A 21,751-nucleotide genomic window follows, 5' to 3' on the forward strand; every position below is an offset into this window, starting at 1 on the left:
GCTTTACATCAAGAAATAGCAAAAGGCAATGAGATTGATAAATGCACTGATAGAGTGGGATCTAAAATTGAGCAAATAAATCAGACGAAAATAAGAGATTAATCAGATTCTGTTTTCGACATCGATGAATCGCAGCTTACCAGTAGAACAACATCAACCCATTAGGGGGAATCATGATGTTCGTGAGTTTGATATCTCATGGGAAAACAAGTTGGACAACCCCATCGTCGCAGACCTATTTTCGCCCCTTTAAAACCATTTTTGGCCATCCATTTGCAAGACGAACCTCACCTTCTAAACCGAGACCCACCATGGTCGTTCATTGATGGAAGATCGTTGGAAAAGAACTTATGTAAGCCAAAATCTTCTAGAGAGGGGAGAAAGAATTAGACTGTAGCAATTGGTTTATGGGTTTAGAGAGAGAGAGAGAGGTGGGACCCTTTAATATTAAATAATTTTTTTTTAAATAAGGCAAATCTTCATAAATGGTCCCTGTGGCAGTGAAATGACAAAAATACTCTTCACTTAACGGCCAAAAGCTAACGGAGTTAACGAAAATGACCATTTGTTAAAAGTTTTAAAACCACAGGGACCATTTGTGAGGTTTTTTAAACTTAGAGACTAAACTTTATATTTTCAAAAACCACATGGACCATTTTTGAAGTTTTGTCTAAGTTAAAACATAAACTCAGAATATCAAACGGAAGGAAAAATCACGCATAAACCCTTTTTTCTTAATCGCCGGATAAGAATGGCGACAGCTGTGCCGACGCCGTCTCGGACGGAAATCATCGCACTTTTCCGGTCGCTTCTCCGTTCAGCTCGCCAGTTTCCTGACTACAACATCAGGGAGTATACAAAACGCCGTACAATTGATGCTTTTCGTGACAACAAGACTCTATCGGAGCCGTCATCGATCGCTGCCGCCTTTACCGACGGCAAGTCTCAGCTTCAGGTTGCCAAAAGACAAGCTGTTGTTTATTCACTCTACGCTCCGAAGATCAAAAGCATCATGGATATCAAACACTGATTTGTTTAAACGGTATTTGTTTTTTTTTTCCTGTTGCTGTTAGGGTTTCTGGCTCGATTGCCATTTCATTTGCATTGAGTTTGTAGACTTCCGGAGTAATGTATTTATAGATTCTGAGCTTATATTAACTCTAATAATTTGCGTACTTTCTAATTTACTGGAAATATAAGTTTCTTTCAATTTCCAATATATACCGGCAATCATCTGTTGAAAGTTCCTATTTAGAATCCTCCTACAAAAAAATATATAAATAGTGAAGCTACTAGAAGTTGTTGAAGATGTTTGAAGGTACTTGAATGGTGTAGAACTTTCAGGGGCCAACCTTCTTCGTTAGGAGTACTTGTAAATTTAGCTTCAAAGTTCCTGTTGAATTTCTAGAATCCGAACCTCACAGTCACAGCAGATATGGATAAACGAATCCTTTCTCCTATTTATATAGGACCATGTACAGAGTAATAATAGTTAGTCGTGTCCATCACAAGGTACATAAACAAAATTTATTCAAACATTTTGTAAATCAATGAGCATAATAAAGCTTTATAATGATCGCTTGTAGTTAGACACAGTAGCAGCAACAACTGATTGTATAATACGATGATACTATATTTAGGAATTAGGAGAAAGTACATAAAACAGTAGATTTGGTCTACTACACAACATAATAATAGAATTCAGTTATGCAGAGGGTTAGGTCCACCAGGAACAAATCGCTTCTGTATGTTGAATCTCGTATCCATAGGAGGAGGTAGAATAGTCTCATGTAATAATCGACACCTGATGCAACAAAAGCAATGAAGAGGCTGATGATGATTCTTATTGTTGCCTTGTTGTTGATGTTTATCGCTGAGAGTCCTTCCTTCCACTTTCAGTGCTGCAATTAGGCAACAAAGAAACACAGATGCCAGAATCTTGTGTCCAAAAACTGACCTCTTCATGTTCATGGTGGAGTGTGGAGTGAGAGTGAGAGTGATGGTTTGTGGGGGACTATATGTTATGAAGGAGACGACTCATAAATAAGATACATTGGGGTCAGGTCACAGGTGGATTAGCCTAATTCTGGAATGTGTTTTTTGAGCGTGTTTAATGTGATCTGATTCTGGAGTCTGGAGGAGTTTGTTGTAATTTCGTTTGTGTTTGATATATTGACTTGAAACAGTAGTGTAGCTGATTACAGGTATGATGACAACCTACAGTGTCAATGGCATTTATGATTGATGACTAAGTCCTAATAAGGACAAACAGATATCGTTTTTGTGCCTTCTGCACTTATATACACACGTATCTCTATTGTTATCACTTTTTGCAGGGTGAAAAAAGCTTACTGTTAGTTTTTTTTTTTTTTTTAACTTCAAAACTTTAAGTTATAAAAAATGAGAAGGGTATTCATATTTTTTGCACAAAACGAGAGATAGGGCTTGGGAGAGACCATTGATATAAGTCAGTCTCAGTCTAATGTATGTCAAAGAGTATAACGTGTTATTTATAATCATTCATTTGATATTCAAGGAATGGGCTGAGGAGAGGGGGTTGACTGCATTTACTAGGAGAGTCAAAAAGCTTAACAAAAATGGTCATGTATAAAGCTGCTATCATCTCTTTTTGTTGGTTGGCTCAAATTTTCAATGCTTCATTTTTTTCTTTCTAAATCGTGCTCTTGTGTGGGGGTGGGTCTTTAGATGTGATAATTCTTTTGATAATCATATCAAGTGTTTAAAACGATGCTTTTTTTTGTTGATTTTAGAAGTCAATTATAATGGTTTTGCTTTGGCCAACATCGATCGTAATTTGGCTTAAGAGTATTTTCTTATAGTGTGTGTGTGTGTGAGATTCACTTTATTTTTGATTCTTTGCAGAAACATTAACTAATTCTTAAAGTTGCAATATTGATGTTGAGAATCTTGTTACAAAATCCTTTATATTTCCTTCTAAAATTTTTGCTTACATTATATTGTTTGTAACTTATGAGCATTCTGCCAATATATTCTAATAAACTACTAATATTCATATGAACACTGTCAAAATATCTTCATCTTCATAAAAGAATAAATACGTATGGAGTAAAAACTTAACGGGTAAGTTGCATTAGTTTCAAAATAACAAATAATAAAAACAAATATTTTTGAAAAATAAATAGATTTAAATCAGTTTGGTGGGTTAAATTTTAATTTAAACGTATAAACAAAAAAAAAAAGAGACCCAAAAAAACGTTCTGAGTTGATGTTTTCATTTATATTTTTAACTTATATAGTGAAAATCAAGTTGATTTGACATTTATATTTTTTACTATGTTCTCTCGATCATCATTTTGAATGATTAAAGACATAAGTAAAAATATAAAAATATTACCTCCTTTTGAGTAATATATAAAAATTGACAACCGGGGTGTAGAGATGGCAAAAAAAACCCGTACCTGATGGGTACCCGAAACCCTAACTCGAGTTGACCGGGTAAATCCCCGATTTGGCCGGGAATGGGTATTACCCGAATGAAAAAATCAGAGATCGGGATGGGGATGGTTCTACCTGTCGGGTACCCATACCCGTACCCAAAACCGACCCCGATGGGTATCCGATATATATATAGTATTATTTATGTTTTTATTTTTAATGAATCCATAAATATTAATGCATAAGTGTAAATAAGTTAGTAGTCATAGTAAGGTTTTTCAACAATCAAACATATAATTTTTGGAAGACTTTTTTCATTTTTGCAAAAAAACGGTTTAATTTGTAAACTTGAATGTTACTGTTCATGTTGGAATAAATTCGGTGATTATAGTGCTATATATTATTTCTTTTAGTTTTTGTTTTGTTGGGTAATATATACTATACATTATTTTTCATAAATGCTCAAAACTTTGTAATGGGAAAAAAATACCCGATTACCCATTGAGGATGAGGATAGATTTTTAATCCCCAATAGGGATGGGGCCGTGTATGGGTATGGAGATGGGGAACACAAAACCCGATATACCCGTACCCGTTGCCATCCATACCAGGTGAGTGAATTTTGCAGATGTCATAAAACTGCAAAAAGAAAGGTATTAACTACCTCCACCAACCACCTTCTAAAATGTTAAAACAAAACAGCTTTAAAGGGTTGTACAATGTGTACGTAAGATTTGTACTATAGTAATGAATTCATGTTTTGTCTCCAGATCTCGTGTTCCATCATTGTCTCCATATGCATGGGTAACTGAAGTTTTATCTTAACCAAAATTTGTTCGACTCTTCAACATAAATCACTCAAATTAATTAGCATACGAAATTACGATGCGAGTTATCTTCTTTTTTTTTTTTTTTTTTTTTTTTTTTTTTGTAAATATCCAAAACTACAATTTGTTGTATAAGGCTTGAGGGTGTGTGGTAAAGGTTGTGATTTGTCATCTCACTCATGACACCCTACAGCCTAAACTGGGGAAACATTTGCAATGAAAATTTTATGAATGCATTTTTAGTTTTTAAAAATGAATATATATATATATATATACACACGGTCCGAATTTGATGATGACTCCAAATTTGGTGAGGACTGTGAGTATAATTCTCAATCAATCATCTTCATTAAGTGCATTTATGTCCATGTATAACCAGAATTGGTTGGGTAAAAACTGAAATCATTATTGGGGCTAATAAGGAGTTGAAATCAAGTATGTCATTGGGCTACTAATAAGCTCCTGTAATAAGGTGTGTCATAGGGCTACGAATCATATCCTAGTCTTCTTCGTCTCATCGACCTGAAAAGCTATTCCATCCTTGAAGAAACGATTACATCTATCATCGTAGGATCCTATAATCTGAAGTTTCAAATTCGATCAGATTAGTTTACATCTACTATAATAAATGAAGGTTTTTTTTGCCACATGTCCTCTTCTCATTCATTTGGACACATGGCATTTTCTAGAATTTTTATATTTTCTATTTTCCACTTGTCATTTTATTGTATTTTTCATTTTATTAAATTAAAATTTCATATTTAATGTTTAAGGTAATATATATGTAAAATATTTATTAGAAAAAGCTTATATATGTAATGTATTCAATACATTAAAGTCTCATTAATTTTAATAATTCAAATTTTTCCCATTTTTCTTATAAATTCAAACTTTTCAAATTATTAAAATTTTATATTTATTTTTTTAATTAAACTCATGTAATACATGAGTCTCACACCTAGTTAATTATAATAAATTTTGTTTTATTGATTTCATTGAGAAGGTTAATTACGAGAATATGTTAAGTTTTTTTTTCTAATTACGAAAATCGGTTTTTGAAATCACATTAGTTCAATTAACAAAACTTTTTGTGCTTTTATGGAAATAACGTTACTTCAAACTGATATTCGATATGAATTAGTGTAATTGTTTTTTTGAAAAACATGATTTAAACTTTGCTTCTTCATGTATCATGGTTTTTCATATTTAGGTTAAAAGACGAATTTTTAATTTCAAAAATGATTTAAATCGTATGGAATCATGAAGGAAAACGAAAGCTTTTTTCCAGTTCTTTGATAAAAGCGTTGAACCAAACTGAAATTCTAGGTTAAAAAAGGCGATTTTGGAAAAGTATGTTCTCGTATGCCATGTTTTTACTCCTAGGTTAAAAAAAGCTTCTAATCATTTGATTCAATTTATAGATGTGCTTCTTTGATGATCCTTATATATATATATATATATATATATATATATATATATATATATATATATATATATATATATATATATATATATATATATATATATATATATATATATATATATATATATATATATAGGGTAAAGTGAATATACTTAACAACCTTATATAAGCTTAGGTACCTAACCTCATCAAACTACGTTATTTTGCATTAAATTTTAATTGCAATCATCCAAGGTTCTTAAATTTCATCCCTAAACTTGATTTACTTCAAAAAAAAATTTAGGAATTCATCATTTTATTTCTCCTACATCCTTTCGTTTGTAGCGGTAGAATATGAAGCCCATCAGGTGGTATTCGATAGAAAGACGTGATGTAAAAGAAAGATATTGGTGAAAGTCCAAAGATTATGGAAGTAATCAAGTTATTTGGTTGAAGTTTAAGAACCTTAGGCAATTACAATGTAAATATGATACAAACCAATGTAGTATTATGAAGTTAGGTACCTAAGCTTATATAAGGTTGTTAGGTATATTCACTTTACCCATATATATATATATATATATATATATATATATATATATATATATATATATATATATATATATATATATATATATAGGGTTAGGTTATTTTGTTTTCACTATCTATTGTGTGCATGTATGACTGATTCTGAACCAATCATTTTAGTTATTTTAAGAAAGTAATTAATGCATATTAAATGCTGAAGATATAATAGGTATTAGTTACATCTTCAGCATTTAATATGCATTAATTACTTTCTTAAAATAACTAAAATGATTGGTCCAGAATCAGTCATACATACACACAATAGATAGTGAAAACATTTGAACCTAACTCTCTCTCTCTCTCTCTCTCTCTCTCTCTCTCTCTATATATATATATATATATATATATATATATATATATATATATATATATATATAGAGAGAGAGAGAGAGAGAGAGAGAGAGAGTCTGATTCCGGTGATGACTCTTTTTTCGGTGAAGACTTGTGATGATACCTTAAAAATTTTGAAAAAAATTAGAAAAAATACAAATCATAAAATAACGCATAGTAATATATTGGAGAAAAAAATTTGGAATTTTTTTTTAGATCATTAAAATTGAATCATGGATCATAAAAGGTGAATCATAGATCATAAAAATGATCCATGATTTAATTTTAATGATCCAAAATTTTTTCGAAGTTTTTTTCTCCAATATAGTACTATGCTCGGTTTTATTATTTGTATTTTTTTAATTTTTTAAGATGTTCTCACGAGTCCTCACCAAAAAAAGAGTTATCACATGATCCAGTTTATATATATAATTCATACAGTTATATTAAAGGATGATGAAAAAGTTATTAATACAAGTTTATGAAAATATTCATCATTTTGGATCATAAACTGATAAGTTAAAAATTAACTTGAAGATCGATTAGATCTTATAACAGGTAAAATAAAGAATACGAAAACAGTAAACAACTCAAGTATGGATCGAAGAATGTCGAATGATTAATCAACAATCCTCAGCAGAGCTCGATGAAGAACTTCTATCGTAGAGGATTAAGGGTTTACAAGAACGATAAAAAAAATAATTTGTGATCTATCGTAATTGCTATCAATCGTTAACCTAATATGCATGCAAGCACATTAATTTATACTAAAACCCTATCAGCTCACGGTTGGACAGGCCCAAACCGGAGTAACAAAACTTGGACTATAAACCGAGCCCAATGGACGCAATACATCAAAATCGATACGCTATGCTACCCAACAATCTCCCCCTTTGCGTCAAATTGGAGCGAGATCACTACTTCTTGCTTAGGCCAACAGCAGGAACCTTCTTCTTTACAGTTTCAAACAGACGAGAGATAAGAGTGAGGATTGTCTGTCTGAATCGGATGTACCACTGTATCATATCGTCAAAATATTTGATATCATCCGCTGTATTTTCCTTGCATTTGTGGATGATCCCCAGCACGTGCTCTAGACAAGCAGTGGTATAAAGATGTTTATCTGCTAAGGCAAAGAGACATTTCTGTCCTTCACTCCTAGTGAACATGACTGAGTTTCGCCTTGGGTCAATTTTTCCCATCTTCATCTGGTTTAGATCACTGGCCGAGCCAACAGGAGAGATCTTCGGTTTCTTCTTGAAGACATTTGCAACCTCCTGATCCATCAGTGCGACCTCCATGATATAGCACACCAACATCCTCTTGAGATGGTCAATGATCGGACCATATTCAGCTTCATTAGTCAGAAGGATGTTGTGCAGAACAATCCAATCATGAGGATTGAGGTTCGGTAGATCTGCTAAAGAGATGGCATGTTCGGTTTTTGCAGATCCCCTGAGCACCTTGAACCGAACATTGATAAACTTCCCAACAGTGTACGGTTTCAAGACCCGAACGTTGATGATCTTCTGAGCGCTCCAGGTTTGATACTGAGGTTGAGCAGCCTTTAGATAGAACTCAATCAATTCTCGATCAACCTCCGGATGAGGATGAGAGAACTCGGCAACATTGGCGAAGGCGTGAAAGATGAACGCCTTTCGGGTTAATGGCATGTCGAACTGAGAGTCGACAGAGTTGAAGCAGTCAAAGGAGATAACTGGTTCAAGCCATAGGATGCTCGGGGTGTCGATTGCCTCCTTTATCATCCTCTCGAGAGTCCAGGCAGGAAACAAAGTTTTCCTACTCTCAAGAAGGTCGTGGGCTTCCTTCTGTTTGCGCTCAACTTCTTCAGCTTCTCTTGCCACACGAACATTATCATCTTCAATATTGCGACGACTTTTGCGTTTCAGTAAGTCGGCAATGGTTTCTTGATCATCTTCCTCTTCTTCCTCGGCTATCTTCTTTCCTTTATCCTTCACACCCGAACCATAGGCTTGGCCTGCAGGAGGAGGTTCGGTTGTGTGAGTTGCCTTTGAGGAATGAGGTGGTTGCGATCCAGACTCCTTTTCTCCCCCTTGTTTTGGATTGGACACGAAATCGGGTAGCCCTTCAATTTTACTTAACAGATCCAGGGCAGGAGCAAGCTTCTCTGCAAGGGTACGCCTCATAGAATGATTAAGGATCGGATCGTGCGCTTCGAGGATGTTAGATATGGCTGAGTGTACATCCGAAACACACGTCTTGATAACCTCCCGTTCGGACCGAAGAGTGTCAATTTGTTGTTGAGAATTGAATAGTTGAGCACTCTTGACCTTTAGGGCAGTGGTCTTCCTTGCCAGAACATCCATCAACGAGTTCTCAGCAGCCAGATCCTCTTGGAGTTTAGAGAGGCGCTCGTCAATAGAGGCACGGAGGGCAGAGTTGTCGTCGGTCAAAGATTGACGAAGTGTGGCAAAGGACGTCAACTCCGTAGAGACAAACGTGGCGAACTGTTGAACAATTGGTTCCAACGTAGTCTTTGTAGCATCTGCACTCTCCTGTAAAGATTTTAACAGGGTAGAGGCATCAGAGAATAGTTTATCGACTTTTTCGGTCGCAGCCTCACAGGCTTTCGTCGAGGCATCAATGGCGGCGGTTGCAGAAGCGACCGAATCTTGCTGAGCCCGTGAGAAGGCATCAGCAATCTTCTGAAGAGCGGCTTCAGAGAGGGATGATTGAGAGGTGGAAGAAGAAGCAATGAGCAAGTCGACCTTGTCATGAAGCTCCTTAAGATGTTTCTTTGTTACCGGAGCATCCTCGTCATCGTCACTTTGCACTTGAAACGGACTGTAATAGACCGAATCAAATGTCATGTTTTCCCCGCCAAGGAAAGGGTTATCTCGGTCAGAGGCATGACCGGGAGATGGTGGTGGTGGTGAAGCTGGGGGTGTAGTGGTACGGGTAGGTTCAGGTTGGGTGGTTTCGGGTGTAGGTGTAGGGGTAGGTTCGATTTGTTTTTGAGTAGGAGTAGGTTCGAGTGCTTTTTGAGTTTCGGTTGTGTGTATGGGTTCGGTTGCTGGTGGTGGTTCGGTTGCATCGGTAAAGATAGGTGGTGGCATTGGGAATGAAGTTTTTGGAATATGGGTAGAGGGGTTTATGGTGGGAATGGAAGTAGGAAATGTTTGAGTAGGAGAGGGAATTGGAGAAGTATGGATTTGCATGTCAGGGGTAGGTGATCTGGGTGGTGTGTTGCCCCTTGGAGGTGTGTTGCCTCTTGGAGAGTCGTCAGAATCCGAACTCTCACCCTCTGACTCACTTGAAGAGGAAGCGATAATAAGCTTTCGCTTTGGTTGTGTCTTTCGCCTCTTCTGCTGCGGTGACTGAGCAGCTTCGGTAGCTTTCCTCTTTTTAGGAGAAGGGCCTTTAGCCCCTTTTGCCACTTGCTTCCCTTTGTCTACCTTTTTGCCTCTCGGAGCAGGCTTGTCAGCATCGTGAATGGATTTGAGCATTTCTGGCGTGAGATCCCTTGGACCAGACCTCTTGAACTCCTTGTAGGTTCGGATGATCCGGCTGTCAACTGGAACATAAGCGTACATGGTTTCCGGAATGGAACCATTGAATGGGAATTTTGAAGCATCTGAGACGATGATCTTCATGGTATGAAAGGTACCAATCGAAGACATCGGTGCGCCGGCGACAGTGGGGACATTGTTCTTGTCCATCGCCCACTTTGTGATCAAAGTCCAAAACCTGGCATACGACACCTCTGAATGCCGTGAAGAAGAAGATAAACTTTGGATGAGTTGTTGCCAGAGAACAAACCCATAGTCGACGTTAATGCCATTGTATACGCCGTATAAGATGGACAAGAATAGTCGACTGGAGCCATCTGAACCAGAGCTTCTTTCTGAGAGACCCTTGAATAGCACAGTGAACATTCCGTTCCACTGTGGCGGTAAACATGACTTCTTGAACTTTGCGACGGATGTAAGCACCTCCGTGTACCCCATATTGTAGAACATGTTGAAGAGGTGCCCCATCGGAATTGTCTCTGGATTAACCCTTGTAGGATCAGCTTCAAACCCTAGCAGAGAGCAAAAGCGTTGCTTGGAGATGGACGCTTTGTGATGAGAAACTTCGAAGAAGATCCTATCGACCACTTTATCGTAATGAGCAGTCGCATAGATCTGCGATAAGAACTCCATGGGCACTGATTCCACCCTTGAAAGTGCAGGTGCAATTGGCGAATATTTCAAGCACTCGATGATTGGAAACATGTAGGAGTCATATACGTGAGGGGTTAAGTCGATGACGAGACATTGTTGAGGGCGAATGGGTAGGATGTGAGAAGTGGCATGCACAGATGATGAATCGGCCATTGTTGAAGAGAGGGAAGAAGATGATGAACAGTTAGGGTTCAGGGAAGTCTTGCTCTCTTGGGAATTTTGATTGCAGTAAAGAGGTAAATGGTAGATGATGTCGCCTTTTTATACTGGGGTTTTTAGGAGAAAGAAAGATCTGCCCAAATCTTCTATCGAAATACCAAGAGTTTTCCGGAGGTGACTGATGCGTGACAGTTGGGGAACCGATGATCACGCATGAGAGAGAGTGTCAGATTCCGAAGAACACGCCTCCCATCAAGCGCCGTTTCTGATAAACCGTTTCAAATTCACACGAGCCCTTTCTGTGCCAGAGAAGAACCGTTTCAAATTCGCACACGCGTCTGCGACGCCAGTTAGAGATTAGACGTTTCAAATTCGCACGCTTTCCCTTTTCCGCCGGTTAAAATCAAATCAATTAAACTCCCGCCTGAGTCAGCAACTCTTCATCTTATCCCTTGAAAGTATAACGGCATCTTTTGAATAATACGCCCACGTGGATTAAAATTGACCACAGCTTTTAAGCAACCACCAATCCAAAGAAAAAGCCTGTAATTATTAGAACCAGAATTTTGGAAAATCAAAGATTTTCGTGCTAAGGGTGTAAAATATAAGAAATAAAGCAATTTTTTTAGGAAAATTGTGATGTCAATAAAGACACGAAACAAATGATCCCGGGCACGAATCTCTTCCTTCAAAGTCAAGAGAGACCTTAAAGTGTCAGTGTGGTTTCCCGTTGAATAACGATCAAACACTTATTAAGAAGTGATTAAAGGCTTCTTTTAATTAGGCTTCTTAGGGTGGCTTTGCTTTGATTCAACAGTCCTAATCTTGAAATAAGATAGAAAGTGAACAAAGTACTTGTGAGACCGGTGTAGTCTGTTGAACAAGTAGGTTTGAAAAAATGTTAAAGTGGCTGGGAAATACAAAATCTCAACAAAAAACTAAAAACTGGATCCCAAGGGAAGAAATGTTATGGCTTTTAACAATTTCATAGGAATCACACAAAATAAAATTTGAGATTTCATGAAGATACATCCGTCAATTTATTAGTGAAAACTTGAGCAAATTAATTGTTCACCATCAATTCAGATTGGGTAATGAATTTTGGGTTTCACTCAGCTCGTAGTGGCACGAAACTAAGATCATAAACACAGTTTTTGAGTAACCATAAACCGCAGTGGTAATGTCTGAGAGTCTCAAGGGTTACGATTGTGAAACGAAGTTAAATGGAGAAATGCAATAGAGATGGTGAAAGAATTTAAAGTACCTCTGCTGTGAAAAGTAGGACCAAGCAGAAAACTCTTATCTCATGTGAGAAGAGAGTTAGGTAGCTCACGATTAGAATAAATGTGATAGCCTAATTGGGAAGACAAGGTTTGTGTATACCAAGTCATTAAGGCTATTATTCAGAATCTGATGAGGCTTTGGGCACATACAACAGCATGCTTCTAGGGACACTTAACTATTTCAACAATTTCCCCATAGACGAACGAACACAAATAAGACTGAGAAAGAAAATAAAAAGATTAAAAAAAACTTTGGAACCGAACCCGAGCGTTCGGTTGATTTCGGTTGAGAAAAAATTTTGAAAAACCGAACCCGAGCGTTCGGTTGGTTTCGGTTTGGAAAAATTTTGAAAAACCGAACCCGAGCGTTCGGTTGGTTTCGGTTTTGAAAAATTTTGAAAAACCGAACCCGAGCGTTCGGTTGGTTTCGGTTTTGAAAAATTTTGAAAAACCGAACCCGAACCTTCGGTTGATTTCGGTTTTGAAAAATTTTGGAAAACCGAACCCGAACCTTCAGTTGATTTCGGTTTTGAAAAATTTTGGAAAACCAAGGAATTTAGACTTTCAAAAAGGAAATACTTTTGACAATAAGATAAACAATTTTGAAAAACAATCGTACATGAAATTTACAACCAAGAAAACTACCTTTAGTTGATAAGCGAATGCAGATGATCCAACCGAACCCGAACGTTCGGTCTATTTCGCTGCTTACGTTTGTGTTTGAGAGGTAGTTTGTGGTACTGACTCTGATTCCATCATACCTAGCCCTTGTAGAATTTTGTTGAATGACGCTTTAGGAAGAGCTTTGGTAAAGACATCAGCCAGTTGATCAGTGGTTCTAACGAAGTGAATTTCAACGTTTCCATCTTCCACATGATCTTTGATGAAGTGATACCTCAGTGCTATGTGCTTAGTCTTGGAGTGTTGCATTGGGTTATGACAGATCCTAATTGCACTTTCAGAGTCACAATATAGTGGGATCTTTTTCATATTGAGTCCATAGTCTCGGAGTTGACTCTGGATCCAAATCACTTGAGAGGTACAGGATGCAACTGCAATGTATTCTGCTTCAGCTGTAGATAAGGACACATAGGTTTGTTTCTTTGATTGCCAGCTAACCAACTTCCCGTCAAGGAATTGGCAGCCACCAGTGGTGCTTTTCCTGTCGAGTCCACAACCTCCAAGGTCTGCATCTGAGTAGGCTTGAACGAAGAAGCCTGAGTTGGAAGGATACCATAGACCTAAAGAGGTAGTTCGCTTGAGATATCGTAGAATGTTCTTCACTGCAAGCATGTGAGGTTCGCGTGGGTTCGCCTGAAATCTAGCATAGTAACAAACAGAGAACATTATGTCAGGCCTGCTAGCAGTAAGATACATCAGTGAACCTATCATCTGGCGATACAGCGTAATATCAACAGCCGGTTTATCAAGGGATGGAGTGAGCTTGGTTCCAAACGCCATTGGAACTTTGACCTTGGAATCTCCCATCATGCCAAATTTTGCAAGGAGAGTCTTCGTGTAAGCTTCCTGATTAATAAAGATGTCTTCGGGTCCCTGTCTAATATTTAAACCAAGGAAAAAGTTAATAGGACCCATTGAGCTCATTTCAAATTTAGTCTCCATCAGCTTTCTGAATTCAACTGTTAAGCTGGAATTCGTAGAGCCAAAGATGATGTCATCGACGTAAATTTGAACAATCATAAGGTGGTTACCTTCCTTCTTGCGAAAGAAGGTTGGGTCAACCGAACCTTGTTTGAATTTTGACATCTTTAAAAACTTTGTCAGCGTTTCATACCAGGCTCTCGGAGCTTGTTTCAGTCCATACACGGCTTTGTCCAAAATGTAATAGTGATTAGGATACTTTTCATTTACGAATCCAGGAGGTTGCTCCACGTACACAGTTTCTTCGAGTTCACCATTGAGAAATGCACACTTGACGTCCATTTGGTAAACTTCAAAGTTTTTGTGTGCAACATAGGCGAGAAAGATTCTAACGGATTCCAGCCTAGCCACAGGAGCGAAAGTCTCTTCGTAGTCAATTCCTTCCTCCTGACAGTATCCTTTCACTACCAGATGTGCTTTGTTTCGAATCACGTTCCCTTCTTTGTCCATTTTGTTCCTAAAGACCCATTTTAGACCAACAACCGAGGCATCTGGAGGAGTTGGAATTAGTCGCCAAACTTTATTCCTTTCGAACTCATTCAGTTCGTCTTGCATAGCTTGAACCCAATTGGAGTGATCAAGAGCAGTGTTAACTGTCTTGGTTCAACTTTTGATACGAATGAATTATACATGCAGAATTCTACTTTTGAAAACAAGGAAGTCTGTTTTGCCTTGAGTTGTGATCGGGTCAGAACCTTTCCAGATACATCACCAACAACTTGAGAGACAGGATGGTCTCTGGTCCATTTGACGAGAGGAGGATAGTTTGGATCAAAGGTTGGATCTAATTCAGCATTTATCATTTCTTCTGGTTCGGATTGAATTTCATAGTCATAAGACATATCAGCATGCTCCCCCTCGACAGATAAGTTTTCAGGAATGTCTTGAGTATCTTGAGCTACAAAGGTTTCTGGTGGTGCTAAGCTTTCGTGTGTTGTACTACCTTCAGGTGGTGAGGCACTTTCGGTTGATGTGGTACTTTCGGTTGATAAAGTGCGTTCGGGAGCAGTTTGAGAACTTAGCTCCCCCTCAACATGTGAACTCGGTTGTGATAACGATGTCGAATCCTCCCCCTCGACTGAAGCATTGTGTTGTGGAGGATCGTCAGAACCTGATTCTCCCTCATTCATTCTCCTTGCAGCATCGTTGACAAGTTGCTTTAAGTGATCTACCTTGTTGTCAGCTGCACTGGCTTCTGAGAGAGTGGCCTTCTCTGGTTCATCAAATAGCTCAATGAACTTCTCAAATAGATTAGCGATTGAGGCTGTGACCTGGCCAGTTTGAGGAAAGATTTCTCCAGCTGTGTCCTCGTTGGCCTTCAGCTTCTTAACATAGCTGTCATCAAACGTCACGTAATAAGTTTCTTCTATTTTCCTCGAACGCTTGTTTAATACTCTGTATGCTTTAGAAGTTAGAGAATATCCCAGAAATATCCCCTCGTCGGCTTTGACATCAAACTTGTTGCGGTGTTCTTTAGAATTGAAGATGAAACACCGTGAACCGAACACATGGAAAAACTTGACGTTCGGCTTCCTGTTGTTGATGATCTCATAAGGAGTGAGAGTAAAGCGCTTGTTGAGATATGACCTGTTCTGTGTAAAACAAGCAGTAGAAATAGCATCAGCCCAAAAATAAAGAGGTAAGGAAGCGAAACTTAGCATGGTTCGGGCTGCTTCACACAAAGATCGGTTTCGTCTTTCGACAATTCCGTTTTGTTGAGGTGTGTAGGGAGCTGAGAAGTTGTGACTAATTCCCTTTTCTGCCAGGAATTCTTCAAATTCTTTGTTTTTGAATTCCAGTCCATTATCGCTCCTGATGTTGCGAACGACTTTCTTTAGCTGTACTTCAATCTGCTTGATGAACACCTTTAGCTTATGAGTCGCTTCAGATTTAAGCTTCAGAAAGAACACCCATGTAAAACGCGAAAAGTCATCAACAATAACAAGAATGTACTTGCTACCACCGATACTTTCGATAGATGATGGACCACACAAATCTATATGAAGTAATTCTAGTGGTTCAACAACTTTAGTGTTTATTATAGATGGATGACTTTGACGACTCTGCTTCCCCATTTCACATGCAGCACACAAATGGTCTCTATCGTACTTGAGCAATGGAAGACCTCGAACATGACCTCCAGTGACAAGTTTGTTGATATCTTTAAAGTTGAGATGAGAGAGTCTTCGGTGCCACAACCAACTTTCGTCAGATTGTGATTTGGATAACAGGCAGATAGCTGGGTTCCCTTTGATAGGTTTGAGGTTCAGGGGAAACATATCACCTTTACGCTCTGATTTGAGAATAACTCTTTTTGTTTTCTTCTCAATGATTTCAGAACCCTCATCGTCGAATGAAACTTTGAGACCGGTACCTCCAACAAGTTGAGATACACTGATGAGGTTGTGTTATAATCCTTCCACGTATGCAACCTTCCGTATCGTGAAATCACCGTTTGTAATCATTCCATAGCCTTTGATGGTGCCGAAGGAGTTGTTCCCGAACTTGACATTTCCATCGTTTGAAAGAGACCTGTATTCCCTTAGCTCTTCCTTCCTTCCTGTCATGTGACGCGAGCAGCCACTGTCAATGTACCATTCTTCGTCAAACTGCTCGTCACTGATAACCTGCAAAAATTAAGCAGATTTAGGAACCCAAAGTTTCTTGGGTCCTCGTGAGCCTTTCACAGGAACATGAATAGTAAGAGAGATGTCAACAAGATATGTTCTTTTTATTAGTGTTGTTTCATCTTTCCTTTTGATGGTGAAAACTTTAATTTTATTGGGATTTGATGCTTTTGGTTTGGACTCTGGTTTAATTGATGAAACCTTTGATTTTCCCTTCGGTTCAGTTGATGATTGAGGTTTTTGAGAGTGAACAGAATGGAATTTAGAATGAGATGGAGAGGAATTAGAAGCATTTGAAGAATTAGAGGAATTAGATTGATATGACTTCTTGGCTGGAGATTCTAGGTGACCCTTTTGCTTTTGATCATTAGTAGGACCAACCCTAGAATTTTGATCTCTTTTGTTGTCCGAACTGAACCTTTGCTTTCGGTTGTGATTGATCTCTTGTGATTCAACAGGACTTTTCTCTGACTTTAAGTTCCTGTCTTGATGTGAGAAATAGGCATTCTGAGATTGCCAAAACTGTTTTCTTTCAGAGAGATTCTTCCTGTATCTCTGATTCCTTTGCTGTTTTTGATTTTTCATTTGCTTCGGTTGATGATGGATATTAGCTTTCGGTTTTTGTTTTTCTTTAGCTGGTTCACTCTGAACTGATGATGATTCGCTTAGAGGAGTGACTTCTTTTGCAGGAATTCCTTTTTCTTGAGGAACATCTTTTGTACCACTAGTACTTGGCACATCGAAGCTGTCAGGTTTATTTAAAGGTTCTGGCACATATCTGCCTTTGCTTTTCCATGAGGTCCTTTCAGATAGACCTACCGTTTCATCAGCATTATCAATGGGAGCTGACTAGAAGAACTCGTCACAGCCATCAGCATTGTCTTCGTTTACAATTGCTGTGAGTTCAGCAGTCTGATGTTCGGTTACACCTGTGACCTTATACACCTGATTTGGAGTGGTTCTGACCTTTTGATATACTACTGCCTTCTCTGCAAGAATCGGGGACTTTTGTTGGGACATACGAGCGAACTCTACTGAATTTTCCGAAATGAGATTCTTGTGGTTTTCGGGTTCGCTCTTGACAAATTCTGAACAGTCAACTGTGTCCTCTACAGAAATTTCACTCATTTTATCGTCCTCATTAAGCTCAGATGCATTTTCAACATCAATTTTGTTTTCTGAGCTCAAGTTGGCGTTTAAGGAGTCAAATTTTTGTATGGTTTCGGTCCTCAGTTTCAGTTTATCATTTTCATCCAGAAGGTTTTTAAGCATGTCCTTATGGTCTTTGGACTTAATAAAGGATTCGATTTTGTCCAGTCCATACATATACGTCGGATTAACATCGTCAGATGAAATAACACTTTCACAGTTATACGCCTCAGCATCAATTTCATCCTCCTTAAACTCAAGGAAGGGTAAAATCATACGATGAATCTTTTGTCCTATTTCACAATCCAAATGAAGCTGAGTGATATTAGTGTAAAGACGTTTAGCAATCAAACAAAAAAACATTTCGCTGTTTTAAAAGCTTTAAATTGTCTCTTTGCAAATAAATGTTTTCATCTTTTGTTTTAATTAACTCCGACTCCTTAAGTTCGATCCACATCCTGCGTTCCTCACTCTTCGAAGACACCCTGCTTATTTGGTCAGTTAGGTTAGAATTGGTGACTCGAGTTTGAGTTAAACTACTTTCTAGATGAGAGATTCTTGAATTAACACTTTTTAATTCTTTTTCATATGAGCATTGTGGGACTTTGAATGAAACAAAAACGGATTGTACCTTATTGATCAGTTCATCAAGCTCGTTGAATTGTACGCTGAGCGGTTTTGCAGTGAAGCACAAGTCCTCTCGCTCCTTTGCGTCTTCAACCCCACCATCTGTGTTGTATCCCCTCATCTGAGACACGTCTGTCACCATCAAGCATTTGTCACTGCTGCTCTCATTTTTCGCCACATAAGCCTTTCCATGAGAAGGCTTCCTTACTTCATCATCCTTAGAGTCGGTTGACCAGACCTCCACGCCACCAAACTTATCATCTGCTACCGAACCCTGTACAATTAAAGCGTTCATAGAAGGGTTAGCAGTAGATTTCTTCTTTCTGATCTCATCCGGCTTTCTCTGCAACGAAGCTTCTTCATCCTTTTCCTCATCCTTTTCTGCCATTTTCTTGAGGACGCAATCCTTTGCATAGTGGTTTTTTCCTCCACAGTAATAGCAGCTTACTCCCGAATCTCCTTCAGCTTTTGGTTCCTTCCTTGATTCTTCTGCCTTCGGTTCATCTTTGACCTTTTCAGAACTATAACTCCACTGCCAATTTCGGTTCTTGTTTGTGGGGAATCTCTTCTTGATGAACTTCTTGGGGTTGGACACCATCATAGCATAGTCTTCAGAAGTGAGGTCGTAGTCCTCCAAGTTGAGGTCTTCTTCTTCCATCACTGCTTTGCTTTTGGACAGGAGGGCCAACGAACCTAGGCTTGAAACCACATTTTTCTCCTGTAACACTATCTTTTCTTGGGATTTCAGGATGCCCACCAGTTTCGCCAAAGAATAGGATTTAAATTGCTCATGGGCTTTAACTGTGGACACTACAGCTCTCCACTCAGATCTGAGACCGTTCAAAAACGTAACCTTCTGCTCAATTAGCTTCCTTTCAATGTCATGTTTAATCATCTTGCTAAGAAGATGATTGAAGCGATCGAACGTTTGCATCACAGTCTCTTCGGCTCCCTGCTTGAATTCACCAAATTCGGAAAAGAGTAAGGTTTGAATGGAGTGTTCAAGATCTTCGTCTGTAGAGTATAATTCTCGTAGCCTGTCCCATATTTCTTTTGCAGTCGTGCATGAACTCACCAGCCTAAAAGTATCAGATTGAAGAGCGAATCTGATTAATCTCAATGCTTTGATATTGCACTGAAATTTATCTTTTTCGTCTTGAGCAATATCTTTAACGTCTTTCAGAAGATCATTATACTCCTTTTGAGTTTTAATAATCCTTGAAGTTGCTGAATGAGAAAAGGGTCCAGAGATGATTGCTTCCCAGATGAGGTATCCATTGTCCTCAGATCCTATAACATAATCTTCAAAGTGATGTGCCCAGACTTCATAATCGTGGGTGTATAGGATGGGAATCTTCGTTGTTGATCCAATGTTGTTCGAAATATTGATGGGATTGGATTGCGACTCGTCCATGCTTGATCGAATAACCTGTTAAAAGATCAGACTTGTAATGTAATAAATTAGGGCAAAACAATAAATATCGAGTTACGTCAATTATGGGATGACGGCTCAATAAATATCAGTAAATGCGGAATAACCCTAATCGAAACCTTTTTCACAGAAAAGAAGTGTATGATTTACACAGCCTCCTGCTCTGATACCAATTGATAAGTTAAAAATTAACTTGAAGATCGATTAGATCTTATAACAGGTAAAATAAAGAATACGAAAACAGTAAACAACTCAAGTATGGATCGAAGAATGTCGAATGATTAATCAACAATCCTCAGCAGAGCTCGATGAAGAACTTCTACTATAGAGGATTAAGGGTTTACAAGAAAGATAAAAAAAAATAATATGTGATCTATCGTAATTGCTATCAATCGTTAACCTAATATGCATGCAAGCACATTAATTTATACTAAAACCCTATCAGCTCACGGTTGGACAAGCCCAAACCGGAGTAACAAAACTTGGACTATAAACCGAGCCCAATTGACGCAATACATCAAAATCAATACGCTATGCTACCCAACATAAACCATCATAAGTTTAAGAAGATATACAATCATGCTATATGTATTATCAATTGTATCTAAAAATCATATGTTTGGAACTAGATTCAATGCCAAAAATTAAATGATAAAAGGGTTATCAACTTATGTTTTATGATGCCTTACAATTGTTTAATGAAACACCTAAGAGAGTTCATGATTTTCTAATCATGTTCATTTTCTAATTCTTTTTGTGTTTAGTATATGTCTTTGGGATATGTTTTCATTTAATGGTGTGGATATTTACCGGTTTCATGGTGTTGTTCCTGAACTTACAGATGGCTTGATGATTCAACTTACTCTATAGTTGATGCTCTTGATTTTAAAAAAATTATGTTTGGTGATTTTTAAATGTTTGTATAAGTTTTCTTGTAATAGCTCCTTTTAGGTGTTGAGGTGTTTTGGTCGTGGTTGATTTGAGTATGTAAACTTGAGCATTTTTATGGTTTATCACATGTTTGAATCAAAACGGTTGGTATCAACTCCTTATTTTGATATATTTCATGTGTTATCACATGTTTGAAACTTTGAATCATAAAAGTGTTGAAATTGAAGCATTAAGTTATCGATCATAATACGAGTTTCGGATCATTTTTTTATCATATCATTGCATTTGCTATACCTTTTGGGATTAGATAAAATCATTTATTTATTTGTTTATCAACTTATTTGTAACATTGTATAATACACATTTCAAATCGGATCATTGTAGAGTTTAGGATTATAACACGTTTGTAGATATAAAATTGGAGCATTTGTGGTGTTTTAGATCATAACATATTTGCATCATATAATTTTGGATCACAAAAATCAAGTTACTATTTGTATTTGGATCATAATAGGTTTTGGATCACAATACTTTTAGATCATAATGTAACATACACGTTTAGTTATCGTGTTTTGTAATAAATAATATTATGAAATATTATATGAAATTTGAGTATTGAGTTCTAACAGATAGTTTTTACTTGAATTGAAGTAAAACTATGTTTAGAATCACTCGGAAATTATTGAAAGTCTTATTAGATTCCAATCAAATGTCAAATATTAAAATTTCACGAAAATATAAAATTTGAAATAAATAAAATTTTATTATTGAAAGTTGTAAAGAATCTCGTTAGAAACATTTAGGTGAAAACCTCATCGAAATCCGAGTTATAACGAAAAAGTTATGACCAATCGAAGATCCACGACAAAACCGGCAAACATTATTTAGCGTAAAAATTGAGTTTTCGATAAACTACTTTTTAGCTTTAGTGATCTAAACGAAAGTCGTAATATTCGTTAAACCGGGAATTTTCATTAAAAGAACGTCAAAATCTGACTTTGTATGAGGAAGTTATGATTTTTCTAAGTTTCGGAATAGCAGTAGACAACTAAAAACTCGAAATAAAGATCGAGTGATTTTTAGCCGACGCAACCTAAACAAGAATCGAAGGTCTCGTCAATAGTAGTACAACGGTAAAAAGACAGACGAAAA

The 21,751-nt window shown here is 37.4% G+C and overlaps 1 protein-coding gene across 1 annotated transcript; it reads left to right on the plus strand.

The window, feature by feature from the left end:
* Window positions 1–696: 696 nt before the first annotated feature.
* On the plus strand, window positions 697–1,219 carry LOC111883283 (uncharacterized). The gene has a single exon (XM_023879620.2). The coding sequence runs from the start codon at window positions 752–754 to the stop codon at window positions 1,028–1,030; it is 279 nt and encodes a 92-aa protein (XP_023735388.1). The 5' UTR covers window positions 697–751; the 3' UTR covers window positions 1,031–1,219.
* The last annotated feature ends 20,532 nt before the right edge of the window (window positions 1,220–21,751 follow it).

The sequence above is a fragment of the Lactuca sativa genome, chromosome 5, assembly GCF_002870075.4.
Source record: "Lactuca sativa cultivar Salinas chromosome 5, Lsat_Salinas_v11, whole genome shotgun sequence".
In the NCBI taxonomy this organism is placed as follows: Eukaryota; Viridiplantae; Streptophyta; class Magnoliopsida; order Asterales; family Asteraceae; genus Lactuca; species Lactuca sativa.